General features: G+C 42.4%; 1 protein-coding gene across 8 annotated transcripts in view; it reads left to right on the plus strand.

Moving 5' to 3' along the window:
- Positions 1–15,683, plus strand: part of LOC103622382 (melanopsin) — a 72,656-nt gene that overhangs the window by 56,117 nt on the left and 856 nt on the right. For 7 of the 8 annotated variants that reach the window (XM_017744133.1, XM_017744134.1, XM_008641322.2 and 4 more), the window contains 5 exons: positions 601–756; positions 1,833–1,940; positions 7,144–7,318; positions 9,543–9,692; positions 13,007–15,683. The exon at positions 13,007–15,683 is cut by the window's right edge and continues 856 nt beyond it. In XM_017744133.1, coding sequence (XP_017599622.1) covers positions 601–756; positions 1,833–1,940; positions 7,144–7,318; positions 9,543–9,692; positions 13,007–13,393 — 976 coding nt within the window. In that variant the 3' untranslated portion in view covers positions 13,394–15,683. Of the gene's footprint in view, positions 1–600; positions 757–1,832; positions 1,941–7,143; positions 7,319–9,542; positions 9,693–12,783 lie in introns of all 8 variants that reach the window. The other variant, XM_017744140.1, reaches the window with a different exon arrangement.

Raw genomic sequence — 15,683 nt, forward strand, 5'->3', positions numbered from 1 at the left:
TTTAAATTAAATGCGGGGTGTTTGGTGTGAGAAGAGAATTTGATGTTTTGTGACAAAAATATTAGGACTGCCTGTTGTACCTCCCACTGAAAATACTCTTTAATAAATAAATCTGCAGTTAAGTAAAAATGTCCTTGCAAGTGTTTGGGACAAGTTCCTCAAAGCTGTCAGGGTACTCCAGCATGTGTTACCTCATGAATTAGAAGTTCTGCAAGCTGTTCCTCCCTTGAAAAGGAAAAGACATAAGACTTGATTTTTCCATCCAGCTGTGCCTTTGCTTGCTCCACCTCTAAGGGCAACAAAGCTCAAGAGATACCAATTTCTGTATCTTTGCAACCTGAAGCCCTCCTTTGTGCTAAGGATGAGGACACAATCATGTAGTCCCAGGGGTTCTGGCTCAGTCTCACAGGCAAACACAACACTTGCAACCATTTTATTACATTAATGCCTTCTAGAGTTTTTAAATATCAGAGGACAAAAGAAGAGTTAGAGCAGGGAAATATGAAATTGACTTCATTTTTCATATTGGTGAGAACATATTAGAGATGTTGCTTTTTCATTGCCCTGCTGAAATATCTGTATTTCTTTTCCCCTTCACAGAGATGTTCAAAAGCTGGGATCCTGCAGCCGGAAATCCTACCTCTCTCAGTCCATGAAGAATGAGTGGAAGCTGGCAAAAATTGCTTTTGTGGTCATCATTGTGTTTGTCTTGTCCTGGTCTCCTTATGCTTGTGTCACCTTGATTGCCTGGGCAGGGTAAGTGGAAAAGTAATCCAAACAGCAGGGGTTTTGTAAGTAGGATTAGTACTGTCACCCACATGAGGCAGAGCTCCTTTTTGAATGGGTCTTAAATAATTATTACATTAGAGGTGATATTTCATTCTTCACTGGATCCTTGTGAATAAAGCCAGAAAAGGGATTATTTCTCTATGCATTTTAGAATGCATTATGACTTTTTAATTTTAATTTTTGGTACACAATGTTTTCTCTTCCACATGGTGCTTTTTTTGCATAAATTGGAGGAGTTACCTCTTTTATCTCCTAATACCTGTTGTCTTGAGAAGCTTCCTCCATACATTGTTGTCTCCTCCACCCATTCTCTGCTCCAAAGGGACCTGGTGTCTTGTCAATGCATGTTCTACTTTTCAAGGCCAGGTTGGATGGGGCTTTGAGCTAGCTCATCTAGTGAAAGATGTCCTTGCCCATGGCAGAGAGGTTGGGATAGATGATCTTTAAAGGTATCCTTCAACCCAAACCATTCTATGATACCATGATATTAACTGTGCTTATCCTGCACTGACATTGATCGCACCTGAGTGACTGTGGGAGGTTAAAGTCAAAAGGGAAATATTGGTTTTAAACCATTTCCAGTCCTCTCTTCCTTCTACCGTGTTTGGAACTGAGTCACTGACACACGTTATCATGCAGCACAGATGCTGCTGCTGAAAGATTTTTAGCTTTGATTCTGTTTTCTTTTCTGTCACCATTCACTTTTCCCAGATGGCCACAATGGGGGTTCTTTTGTCGGGGTTTTGGGTTTTTTTTTTATCTATTGTAGAAACAGGGAAGGTGATTCTTTGTGTTCCTAGTCATCCTAAAATTACTTGCTGCATGTCTTTGATCTTCTCTAAATGAATGAAACCAAGTACATGCTGTCAAATTCAAGCCTTTCATCTGAGCAAAGAAATCACTTGAATGAGTCAACTTTTCAGGGGTATTTATTACAAAAAGATAACAGCATAAAACCAGTTAAAAGGAGTAATATGTTTTAGTAATATAGTATCCATGTAATCCATGGCATCGCTGTGTGAAATGTTTTTGCTTTGTTTTAGTCGAGGCAACAGCCTAACACCATATTCCAAATCTGTGCCAGCAGTTATTGCCAAAGCTTCTGCAATCTACAACCCCATCATATATGCAATAATTCACCCAAGATACAGGTATAGTAAATATATAGGTATGTGTATAACTGTACATGCAAATGTGGATCTTTAATCCTCTCCCTCAGAGCCCTGCTCTGCCCTGTGGAGCTGCACAACACTGTGACTGACAGGAGGAGGAGGTGATGCTCAGGGACATCTTCCATCATATCAGGGACAGCCACTACAGACCACTCTCCAGATAAAAGGTCCCAACCAGCGAGGCTCAAAAAATCACATCATCACCAATTTAAGGAGCTATATATGCATGTGTTCAAGGTTTGGTTTTATGAAGCATTTTTTTCACCAAAAATTTTGAAACACTGGCAGCGAAAGATACTTTATTATATAAAGGGGATATACTTGTAACAGAACTCCTATTCAGCATACCTGTAGGATTGTTTTCAAGTCTTTCAAAGTGTAGCTACCACAAAGTGATGCTGTATCGGAAGTTCTGAGAAAACACAGGTAGATGTGAGAAATGTATAAATACCACTAGATGGCAGGGTTAGTCGTTGGTAGGAGGCTTGTTCCACCCAATTACTGGAAAAGCTGGTAAGTTCCGTTGCCTGGCAACTAGGACCTGGGAGCTGGAAACTGTGTTCCTCGGTTTGGATGTCTGATGCATGGCACTATGGTTGTAAGAAAAGTGAAGGTTTCTCAGAATGCTGGTCAAAATACACCCAAAAAGCGTGAAAACATAGAATCATAGAATGGTTTAGTTGGGAGGGGACCTTAAGTATCATCTAATTCCTGTTGGAACCCTGGGAACCCCCTGCCATGGGCAGGGACACCTTCCACAAGACCAGGTTGCTCAAAACCCCATCCAACCTGGCCTTGATCACTTCCAGGGATGGGATATCCACAGCTTTTTGGGCAACTTCTTCAGTGCCTCACCAGCATCACAGTAAATTTCTTCCTGTTATCTAATCTAAACCTTCCCTCTTTAAAGCTATTCCCCCTTGCCCTACCCCTACATGCCCTTGTGAAAAGTACTTCTTCAGCTTTCCTGTAGCTGTTATTCAGGTACTGGAATGTGCTGTAAGATCTACCCAGAGCCTTCCCTTCTCCTGGCTGAACAGCCCAACTCTCTCAGCCTGTCTGCAGAGGAGAGGTGCTCCAGCCCTTTGGTTATCTTCATGACCTCCTCTGGACTTGGTGCTACAGGTCCATGTCCTTCCTGTGCTGGGACCCCAGGCTGGCTGCAGCACTGCAGGTGGGGTCTCACCAGAGCAGAGCAGAGGGGCAGAATCCCCTCTCTCCTCTGCTGTCCAAACTGCTTTGGATGCAGGACATGATTGGCTTTCTGGGCTGTGAATGCCCATTGCTGCGGAAGGTATCTTTTCAGCTTTTTACCGGCTTGAGTCTTTCTCCTCAGGGCTGCTCTCCATCCATTCTCTGCCCAGCCTGTGTTTGTGTTTTGGATTGCCCTGACCCATTTGCAGCACCTTGCACTTGGCCTTGTTGAACTTCCTGAGGTTCCTGTGGGCCCACCTCTCCAGCCTGCCCAGGTCCCTCTGGACACCATCCCTTCCCTCCAGTGTGTCAACCACACCACACAGGTTGGTGTCATCAGCAAGCTTGCTGAGGGTGCTCCCCACCCCACTGTCCATCACCAACAGTGATGTTAAACAGGGCTGGTCCCAACACCGACCCCTGAGGTCACCAATTGTCACTGGGCTCCACCTGGACACTGAGCCATTGACCACAACTCTTTGAGCTTGAGTGTGACCACCCAGCTGATTCCTTATCCGCCATGTGGTTCATCTGTCACATCCATGCTTCTCCATTTTAGAGATGTATTTTGTCTGAAAATGTCTGCTATCGTAACTAACACCTTTTCACATCGTCCAAAAACCATCTGAGTCTTTTGAAGTCTGCAGAGCATTTTAGAGTAGGAGAATGCCCAGTTTCTGATGGGTTGCAGAAGTTCAATGGGAAGTTTTCACAGCTGGCTGATGTGTTTAGGACCCATAATTTGTTTCTGAACCGAAGTTATGGTGCTCAGTTTATTATTTTTCCAAGGAACAGGTTGCTCAGAGAAGCTGTGGATGCTTCCCTGGAAGTGTTCAAGGCCAGGCTGGATATGGCTTTGAGCAATCTGGTCTAATGGAAGGTGTCCCTGCCCCTGGCATCAGGCTTGGAGCTAGATGGTCTTTAAGATTCCTTCAAGGTCCCTTCCAAACCACACCATCCTACGGCTCTGTGACAGAGAAGTGCTCCAGTTAGTCTTTTTCCTATCAGCATTGGCTTTTTAAGGCTGTTAGGAAAAGGGCTGGAGTCCACAACAAGATTTCAGACTTTATCTTAATAAGTATCTTGTTTTATCTTGTTTTATTTTTTTCCCTGCTTTCTAACTTGTATTTCTAGACATATCAACAAGAGAAGTTTTTATGGACTTGTTGTGAAGACATTTCATACACTTGGGAGCCATCCAGTCAGGAAAAGAAGTAATGTTGGGTCCCTTGTGATGAATCAAGAATGCAGTTTCAAAACTGGAAAAAACCCTATAGTACACCAATAAGTCAGTTGGCAAAAATATGTTGGCAGGACCAGTTTGGCTTAAACAGTGAATAAAGAATATATATGTTAAGATTATTGTTTCTGGATAACTTCCAAATCTTCTAATTATTCACATCATGCCTTGAGAGTAATTTATCCAAGCACAGATAAATGGGCCAGTCTGTTTAGGCCAAAGGGTTAAGGGTTTGAGCAGGGGATAATTTGTCATTTTATATTGGAACTACTGAACCAAATAACATCTAAGTTGTTTTCCAAATCTTTCTACAAAGAGGCATCTAGAAATCAGGATCTAAAGAGTTCAAATCGGGCTCAAACCAGTAATGTACCACTAGCAAAGCAAGATGGTTTTTTGCACAGAGATTTCCTGACACTGCATCTTAACATCCCAACAAAACCAAGCCTTTTCGGGGGTTTTCCTTACCTTAAACAACAGAGAAAAGAACCCTACATTATAGTGATTGTAACTGAAATTGTAACAGTGACCTTTGTGCTAGCACTTGGCTTCTAAGAACTGGTGTGAGAGTTTGCTATAGCCCTCCTCATCCACCCATCCCCCTGCCCACCCATTCCCCACCAGTGTAAAGGAGAAAAATACCTCTCCCTAATAGGTCTCACAGGAAGTAACGAATGTAAGTGAGGAATGTACTCAAAGTTTTAATTCATGAAATAGTCTTTTGTGGGGAAGAAAGCTTCCACATCTTTAACAACTTGTATGTTGTCTCTGTGTTCCACAATAACACATTGCTGTGTTAGAGTTATTGCATAAACTCCCTTACATTTTGGAAGTTTTAGGTTTTGTAATCATTCTTTCATAGCAAACAGGAAATTCTGCAGCTCCGTGTTTCCAACTGGCTCCCAAGCAAAGCAGAATTACACAAAAATTATTGGTTCAAAACTCCTACATCATAAATAATGAATAATCATAAATAACTTTGAGTTGCAGTATTTTCTCAAAAAGTTGCTTGCAATTACTACGTATTTTACTTTAGGTGACTCTTTTATTTCAGATTATAAAAATATCATTAAATAAGTACCTCAGTTTATGCCTATTTTGTATTCCACCCATACAGTATTAAAACTCTCTTCAAAATCTGTACTTTCATCCCAACCACCAAAATGTCCTTCAATAGTCCTCCCAAATATTAGTAAAATAGAAACTCTGGTCCCTTGAGGCATTCAGAAATGTTCATATGTTTTCCTTGAAAATTCACCATCAGACACTTATTTCCTGAATCTCCAGCATTAGGAGACCTCTGCACCAAATCCTACATAATAAATGGGATGGTGTGTTTTACACTAGCTTGAAGTTGTCAGATGGAAGTAGTTCAGCTTCTCAGCTGGGGAAAAAACTGGCAGCTGCTTTTCAGCACCAGACTGAGGTCTTCAATCTGAAAGGAAGTTGATGGAGGTTTGACATTTTCTCGTGTCCTGTAAACCCTTTTTCAGGACTTACTTTGTGCACAACATTAACCATCTTTTTTTACCCTGCATCATGTGAGAAGCCTTCTGCCCCAAGCAGCTCGGTGGGCCCTGCCAGGTCACCAACAGGCATCTTGGCAGGATCAGGAATGATGGTGCAGGCAGCTATTTTCAGTACCCATCTCCAGAGTAGACACAGAGCTGCTGTTCACTTGCCTTTGAAATTAGAGAGGAAAGAGAAGCAGAAGTATTCTGAGAGTGCTGATGATGCCAAATATTGAGGTTTGGTGGTGGTGGGTTTCTTTTTTTGATTACAAGTGAGTGACCATATTTCATGCTCCCAGAATCATGTCTCTGAAATTTTAACGTGTGATCTTTTGTGAGAATAGAAATGATGATTTTAAATACACTGGTTATTCAACAAACCTGGTAGCTATAGATGCAAAAGATTTTACAATATTCCTCTGTTTGGCTTGCATCTCAGTGTAAAGTCAATGTCCTGACATCCTCCAGCAATCTGTAGTCCCCTGCATCAGTTCCTTGCCTTGCTGCTGCCTCACATCTTGACTTGCTAATTTAGTTTTGTGCTGCTATTAGCTTCATCTCTTGGGCTGAAATAATGGGTTGGGAGGTGCTGGGGAGGTGCTACACGCAGTGAAGCATTCTGACTAGCATTACCCTGCGAGGAGCAAGGCCAGCTGGCATTGTACAGGGGAGGCTCTTGGACATTTCTGCTCCATGCAGGGCCAGGGTTGGGGTCAGAAGAAACAGACTCACACAACCATAACTGAGATTATTATTTAATGAATAAGGCAGATTTGGTCTAGACCAATAGGAGTTTACAGTAGCTGGCGTGACACAAATAAGTAACAACATCTGATTCTTCTGGCCCTCTTCCCTTTTTTCCACTCATTCTGTGTCTTTGCACAGTGAAGACTTTTGTACCAACTAGCCTGAATTTTTTCTGGGTTAACATTTTAAATAAATCAGAAGCAATCATGCTCTTCAAGAGATTTTCAATTCTTTTCGCTTACCTATGCAGCTCCTCTGTATGTGTTTTTACACAAGGCCTGGAAGGACCTGTTATTTTCTTTTCAGCCTGTTGAGTAGTTTGCACCAGCTATATCATGCTGTTTGCATGTAATCTGTAAGACCCCCTTCATCAAAACAGAAGCTGTGTTCAGCTGATGGAAAGAGACAGTATTTTCACCACATGAATTTCAAAGCTGTGTCTTCAGTGTGACAGGTTTGGCTTTTTCTTCCTTCTCACATTTTCCTTCAGAAAAACCATCCACAAAGCTGTTCCCTGCTTGAGGTTCCTGATACGAATATCAAAGAATGACCTCCTGAGGGGATCCATAAATGAGTCATCATTCAGGACCTCTCTTTCCAGCCACCACTCTCTTGCTGGTAGGACCAAGAGCACTTGTGTTTCCTCCGTTTCTACTGGAGAAGCTGTAAGTCTTTTCTTGTTTCCATGAAAGAAAGTGAGTATAACATTTCTCAGACTCTAAATAAGCAACTCCATGAATACATATTCAAAATTAGAGAGCAGAAAAGGGAAGGAGGAGAGTGTAGCTAAAATTTTCGGGTCATGTGAGGTCATTTCTGCAAAGCTGGAAGTTCATGCGTGATCAGAAAAAGCATTCAGGCCAGCATATTTGTGTGGTTCTGATGCCTGCTGGGACCAAGGATGTTCAGGTTAAGTCTTTAATGTGAACTAAAAAGAGCCATTGTCAGACACTCCCTGTGTCACCAACTACTGGTTGTGATTAGGTATCTCACCGGGCTGGAGGACAAGAAAACAATCTTCCATCCAAAGTTTTATAATGTATCCAAAAGCTGTCTTATTGCTTTAAAAGAAGTCCATTTTCTGTAGGATGGGAAAATTTTGATTTCTTTACCTGGATTTTAACCATGAGGAGCGAAAGGCTCCTGCCCTTAGAGCATGGTGGGGTGTTTTGTAAGAATATACCCCACATGTCAGTAAGGCTGGCGACTGAGTGGGAGAGAAACAAAAGAATCCCTTGAGACTCTTCACAGCCTCTCTCAGTCACAAGAAGCTGGCCTTGCCTGCAGAGGTGCTGGGAAGGTGGCTCTGGGGGGGGTGGCAGCCACGGCAGGGTCTGGGCTGGGGCTGGCCCTCCTGGGGACCTGTGCTGCTCCCCTTCAGTTCAGGCATCAAAAGCCTCCCAGAGCAACAGCTTCTGCCGGTAACATGTCACAAAAGTATAAATCCTACATGCAACTTTTACACCTTTGGGTATAAAACCTAAATTTTCTCCCCATTATTCCTTTGTTTGATGCTGAATGAAGTAATTTCATCATCCATCCTGATCCAAGAAGCTTTCTGTTCTTCACTGTTGGTCACTACTTGGTTTTGGTTTGTTCATGTTAGCAGGTTATTGTGTGTGTTTCGATGCCAGTGCTGCTTAAATAGGCAAGATAATGAGGGTAAGAGCTTCAGCTTTTGGCACAGCTTTGGTTTAGGGGTCTCAGTTAAAACCCCTGCTGTTAGCAGTGCACAGCACTCTGCTGTGCTGAGTTGATGCAGCCAAAGGTAATTGTCCTTGGGGCAACTTGCAGCTCAGTGCAGCTGTACAGGTTTTAGCTGGAACATCAGCTGCTGAAATAAAAGCTAAGCTCAACGACTTTGGCACGACACAGGACTGAGTGAAGTTTTGGAATGCTCCAGTAAAACATTGATGGGCAAGAAATGACACCAGGAACACTGTAAAAGATGCAGCTGTAGCCACCAATGCTTTCCTCTGTGTGTTGTGTACATGTTAGTGTAGGGGACCAACATTTGTGAGGCACATCAAGGAACATTTCATTCAAGGAGTTTCATTCAACAAGTGTGGAGAAATAAACAGGTGGCCACACAGATGTATGAGCAAGGTGATGCAGGGGAATTATGCACTTATTATCTTGCCACTTGTGTGGAGCCTTGTCTGTCTGCCCGTCTGTCCTCTGTCTATCCATATCTAAAAGCTAGTGCTGGAGTGGAATGATCTCATCATTGATAACATAGAAGTCACCACAAAGTAAGGGATGACAAATGGCCTCTGCCCAAGCCTCTAAATGGAACAGCACTTTTGGAATGTCCCATTCATGCTTCATTACTCACATGCTCTTAGAAAACTGGAGCAGAGCCCACCCATTGTCTCCCATGCTAATGATGGTTTGTAGAATCAGCAAGCTCATGCAGATTGAGAAGCCCTGGGTGTTCTGGATATTCTGCTGGGATGTATGCAAACTAGGTTTTGGATCTGTCCATGTCCATTGTTTTGTATCAGCTGGTGGTCACACAGAATGCTGCAAGACATATTAAACAGATAGATTGTACTTGCTCCCATCTTTAGAATTCAGATGCTCTGCAGGTATAAGTATAGCATAAGCAATGAGATATAAAAGAGTGAAAAACATCCTGGTGAAATATGATTAAACAATTTTTCATTACTTCCAAGTTGTTGGTTTTTTTTTTCTGGTCAGCCAAATAGTCCAGGGTAAGTGAGAAGATTGAAAATAAAGCCTCTCCCCAGGGGAGTTTTGAGTGTGAGACCTGTGTTAGAACAGCTTTAGTTTTCTGTGAATGTGCATGGGTTTTACTAGAGTTTGAGAACTTCCAAGAATTTGAAAAAAGATGCAACTGGCTGAAATCTTTCTTCAATTTGTGATTAGACCTGGAGCAATGTAGAGCTTGACCCTGTAGAGCCAGATCATGAGAAACTGAAGCCTCGACGAAGTCACTCTTTCTCCACAAGTCTGAGACAAGACAAGAGAGACCTGCTCCCAAAGACCTGCAGCTGTGATGAAGCCTTTGCAGAAAAGGTATGGAAAAAAGTCTCAGCTGAGGACTCTCTGTTTTAGTGCTAATCTTGCTGCAGTACATCATCTCTGGAATGATAATTCAGCCTTTATGCCCATCTATTTCATCTGTAGACTGTATTTATACTAGTTCCAACATTGTCTCCCTCCTTGCTGTTATTTCTTTTCTTTCTTTTTTTTTTTTTTTTTTTGTGTGTGTGTGTGTGTGTGTGTGACAAACGAGAGTGCCCGTAATGCCTAATCAATTTTTTTCACTGATATTCACCTGTAGCTCTGAAGCTCATTAAGGCATAGTCATTAGCATCAAATGTAAGAAGATTAAGAAGATGAGTTCTTTGCCTCTTTGTCTGTTTATCTACCCCAGCTTTGGTTCCTTCCATCATGGCCCCTGTGTTCATACTGTGGGCAGTCTCCTTTTACAGTAAAGTCAAGTCTGTAAAACAGAGTTTGACATGATAGAAGCCACCCTTTCCCTTCTTTTCAGTGTACATTAAAATGTTTTATTTTTGTTGAGGGGGAAGATGAGAAAGAAACTCCCATTTCTCCCTAAGGGTAGGAGAGTCTGGCAACTGCCACCCTTCCCTCACTGAAAGAGGAGACGGTGAGTACTCAGCGCATCTTCTGTGGATGCATCACCCCCATTGCCCAAACCACTGAGGTTTGGCATCCTGCTGTTGAGGAGCACCCCATTCCCTGATGGGGGCAGAAGGTCACCCACAAGTCAGCGTCTGCCAGATTGTAACACCAGTTTCCAAACGAGTACTTGTAAGGGTGGCACAGTGTCAGGCACACACCAGTGCTGCCTTTTCAGGAAAAGACAGACACAGCTTACAGTCCCCTGTCTGTGGCTGGACTGAGTAGCACCCCTTTTTTGATGGAGGCACCCTTTCATGGGGTTATTCTAGCGCATGTGGACAAACACCCACACCTTGGGCAGCTAAAGCATCTGCTTCTGTCCCCTGTTCTCCCTTCCAGATCTGATGGTAATTGTCTAGAGACAGCATAGTTTAAAGCAGGAACTGCTCTGAAGATTTCCAGTAACCCAATGACCTGGCTCCTGCATGCCTCTGTCCTGTCTTCTTTCATGTGTGCCATTAAGATCAAGTCCTGAGAAACCTTGTTCTCTTCCTGTAACTGTTGTGAACAGTATTGATGGAAAAACAGCGACTCCAAATGTGGTGTCAGGCAACATGTGCTCAAATGTACCACTCAGTTCTGCTGCCTTCTGTCAGCAGCCAAGTGTGTCCAAGGTTGTAGGCAAGTGGCAAAGGCAGGATATTGTCTCCGGGTTCTGGAGAATCACTGGCTTTTGGTCTCACAGGACAGGAGAAGGGAAGTAAATCTCAGGTGGTCTCCATAAACTGTTCAGTAATAAAATAAATATTTCTGTATCTGGAATTTAGCAACTGTGTAGCCCACAAGAAGGCTCATGTGCTATTACTTTGCATTTGAAAGACATCTCTTGAATTACTTTGATAAATAACCCTTAAACAGAGTATCTTCATGCTGAGACTTTCAGTGGCGTTCACTGAGATATGGGGAGTTTATTTACATTGGATGTTCAAAGCCTCATTTGCTTTTCTTACTATTTTCAGCAGAGATTCCTGTGTGGTGTGAAGGTCCTTCTTGTGTCCATTGCAGCTAAATGCTAAATTCATATTATCAGAATAAATATTTATTTGTCAGCTCAGTTAGAATATTTCAGAATGAGACCACCCATTTATCCTCAAAAAAAAAATTTCCCCAACAAACCCTAAAGAAGCACCAATGCATTTTTTAAATATTTATTTTAAGGTTTTAATAGCATCACTGGATTGTCTATGACTGAATTCCAATTAGAGCACTTCTAAAAACACTCAGTTCTGGAAAAGCCAGTCAGTGTCCCAGGCTTGGTACTTTCCAAAGCATAAAAATGCATAGGATTGTGCTGCCACAAAGACATGATGCAGCCCCATGACTTACTTCAGTTAGTTAGGATAGTAACAAACTTGATGTAAGCTGACACCTGGAACTTAACATGGCAGTGAAGAGGCTTCTCTGGAGGTATTAAAATGTAGGTTTGGATACTTGATTTCAAAGGGGAGAGGTCAAATATCCTCTCTGCATCCAGGTTTTTTTTCAAGGGAATTACCCGACATGAAAACTATTAAAAAACTTGTAAGTGGGTGTTGTGCCCACCAAGCCGCATCCAAAAGAAACCTATCCTTCTGTTGCAGTCAAAACAGCACTTGAAACAGGGAGGAGTGGTTTTGGAGTTGGGTTTTTCATTCTATTATTATCTTTGATATGGAAGAATGGACTTTTCTTCTCTGCCACACTGATTTAAACCACTTTTGTTAGCACACTGTTCTTCCCTCCACTTGGTAGGTAGAGCAGCTGGAGAAATCATTACCAATAGGGACTCATGAATGATTCCTGCTTGTGGAGTAGAATTACACGAAACAATGGGAATTCACATAGTAATGAAGTAAAAACTGCACTTTACTTTAAATGTTCCCTAGAAAGGAGGGACTTCCAGCTTATCTCTATATCTGACACAGTGATTTTATCGCCTTCATTGTAATTTTTTAAAGGAAGCCAAAACTGATCACTTGTGCCTTCCCTTGCCAGTAAACAGACACTTTCAAAGCTTACTTAATTTACTCTGAATTTGCATACCGTGCACAAGACTTATGGAAAGAATACAGAGGACTTGCTATCAGAGCCAAGTGAGAAATCCGAATTCTCTCAAAATAGGCAGATAAGAAATTGTTAAATTTCTTTTTAATTGATAAGAAAGTGAATATTTATTGCTTCTTTCTTGGAGGAAGCACTTTCCAATGTGTGAATGCAAGGCCACTGACTTCCCCGAGGTAGGACCAGCAGCCATTTGGGGAGAGACAGAGATTGTCACAAGGTTGACAAAACTTCAGGAAAATAAAGTGTACTTGAGTCTTATCTGAGATCTCTTCCACAAGAAGAGACAGAAATGCAATTATCTAGTACCCTGATACCCTGAGATGTGTTAAAAATGGAGTACTACCATTATTTAATGATAAGTCAGATACAGGAATAAGCTTTTGTTTTCTTCTTCTTTTTTTTTTTTTCTTTTCAGTCTCTGCTGATATTTGAGCACATCTTCTTTTGCTTCATTTAACATTCTGCTTTCCAAGCAGCACATGTTAGCACATCATGATTTTCCCTCAAGTTAATGATTCAAGTGTTTAGAAAATTGGCCTGGTGGCTCAAATATTGACCAGTGGCAATGAATATTTCAAATACAGGTTTCCACAGCAATATGGTGTCTGACCATGCTAAAGCTTATGTCCCCACTCCAGGTTTCTCTCTCCTCCAGCTGTTTGGAGAAGGTGCTTGGGCAGCCAGTCAAACCCAGTCCCTCTGCAGCACTTGTGACCAGCTCCCTGAGAGCAACTTCTCTGCCTGTCGGGTTGAATAGCAGCAGTGTCAGCAGAGGAGACTCAAGTACTTCCCACATGGCAACTCAAGGAAGTCAAGTGAATGGAGTTCTGGATTCTGTCATTAGCAATGCAGTCCCTCGCATCATCATCATTCCTACCTCAGAGACCAATCTGTTTCGGGAAGAACTGGAAGAGGAAGAGACTGAATTATTCCACTTTCATGAGAAAAAGGGCAATCTGCTGGACTTGGAAGGGCTTAGCTCATCCATGGAATTCCTTGAAGCTGTTGAGAAATTTCTATCATAAGTTTCTCAAAAGAAAACTTTCCGGTAATTATTTTCTTGGCATCTTCTCCACTTAATTATACCAAATAACCGAAGCCTTGTAGGTTAGATCATCAGATTTTTTTTGTATGTTTATCTGCTAGTCACTAGGCAGCCTTCAGATTTATCTTTGTCCAAACCAGCTCAGGCATGGAAACAGGCTTTCTTTCAGATTGTGCTGCAGGAAATGAGCAGTGGAAGATCTGGCAGCATGATCAAGTGGCATTGGTAAAGGAGGCCGCCTGATTTGTTGCCACTGGTGGGGGTGCCAGCAGAAAGGAAAATGACTGACTGAGAGCAGGGTCAGCTCCTGAATGTTTCTGCTATCTGCACATGGAACTGTGTTCCCATTTTGGCAGCTCTGTTCTGGACAGCGATGGGAAGCACCGCACGACCACAGCTTCCACCAGCCCCAGCAGTAAGGCAGATGGATACATGACCTCAACTACAGTTTAATCAAATCTCAGCATTGTTTTTGTTGTGTTTTATTTTTTAAATAGGCAGCTTGCTAAACATAAAGAAAGAAACTGGTTTTTCACTGGAAAGTGACTGCTTCCAAGTGTCGCTAATCCTCTGAAGTTTAGTGGTAGAAATCTGGCTTTTACCTCAGCTTTAGCATGGTCATCTAAATGTCAAAATGCAAGGTGCTATATGCTAAAACATACACTGCCATAGAAGCATTCAGAGTACCTACAGAGTTAAATCCTGATTAAATATGTATGCATCCTAATGAATCTGTGATTGAAAGGGTGAATGCTCGCAGCTGGCTTGACAAGTCACTGACAAAAATAAAGCCTTGGCTGCTGTATATTACTTGTCTGTTCAGAGCAGATTCTTCTCATCTCCTCTAAAACAAACCAGCAGATGTCTTTTACAGGTCACTTACCAGAGGCCTTCAAAGTGGGTAAAACATCATCCTGGGGAGAAAAATGCACAGTACTGTGGTGTTTGTTACAGGATTTGCACTCACATCATTATCTGTGGTTACTAATTGTGCTCATTTTATCTGTGCTTCACATTATGGTTCAGGCTCACAGGACTGTCCTAGCATTTTATTCCTAACTGCATTCTTCCTTTCATCACTCATTTTCCCATTTCTCCAGGTCTACCCCTTCAGTCTCTGATTTTCAAACCTAGACAACAAGCTGAACTACATTGTTCTTCAGCTAATACCAGTATATATTAGTAGAAAGCAGGTGCTCCTCTGGATATAACAGTGCAAATATTTGGTCCAGTGAGACTAATAGTGTTCAGACATTCAACAAGAGAGTGAGAGTTTATGTTCATAGTCTCAGTTTATTTCCTTGGCTGTATCCTATATTGTGCAAGAGATCACTGAGAGAATTTCCAGGTTTTGTGTATGCACTGGCTGAACTCGGGAAGTAATTTCTCTTTGCCTGTTTTCTTGATGCAAAAACCAGATGGAAAGCATAGAAGTGTTTTTAATTACTGTTTTCATTACAAAAAAAGATAACACAAATTTTGTTTGCAGCAAGCTAGACCGGAACACCACTAAAGGACAAATTAAACCCAAAGTAGTACAGGAGAGAGAAGAATGCTTCCAAACTTGCAGACCTAGGGCTCTGCAAGGTGCCAGCACAGCAGACCTTCAAGAGGACTGAGACACTTGCTTTTGATACAGACTGTACAATTTTTAGAAAAAGACAAAAAAAAAAGCACTGGTGGGTTACAGAGGCAATTGCTGTGCCAGGCTGCCTAATGCAATGCTGACACTCTTAATGCTGCTATTTTTTGAGGTGCTCTCCTGGGTAGAGACCCTCATGCTTCCTTACCATGGAAAGCAGGGAGGAAATCGGTGGTGGAGCCACATCATGCATGTGGTTCCCTTTGTGTAGCCCTGGTGTGTGGTGCTGGGGGACCAAGGCTCAGCTGGCGCAGCAGCAGGCTGCTGTTCCTGCAGCCAGGCAGCCAAAGCCTGTGCCCACTGCATGCTGAGTTTTCTGATGGGTCCAGGAATCATGCCAAGGTCATCTACAATGAGCTCAGCAATTCCAAGGGCAATTCCTCCATTTGAGGACTGGCACAGTGAGCAGAGAGCGCAGGACAGCTGCCGGGGACTGGGACAGGGACGTGCTCACTTGCAGTTCCACAGTGCCAGGTTTTCATCCACTGCATAGTTTTGGCCACAATGAGTAATCAAATCTTAATTATGTATTATGCTCATGAGAAATGGGCAGGCCTAGTCCTCAGCCAAACATACTGTCCTGCCATCTTGGATTCTCGTCCTTTTTTTTTTTTGCTGAACCTGCCCT

This window comes from Corvus brachyrhynchos, unplaced genomic scaffold (genome assembly GCF_000691975.1).
Source record: "Corvus brachyrhynchos isolate BGI_N302 unplaced genomic scaffold, ASM69197v1 scaffold229, whole genome shotgun sequence".
Lineage (NCBI taxonomy): Eukaryota > Metazoa > Chordata > Aves > Passeriformes > Corvidae > Corvus > Corvus brachyrhynchos.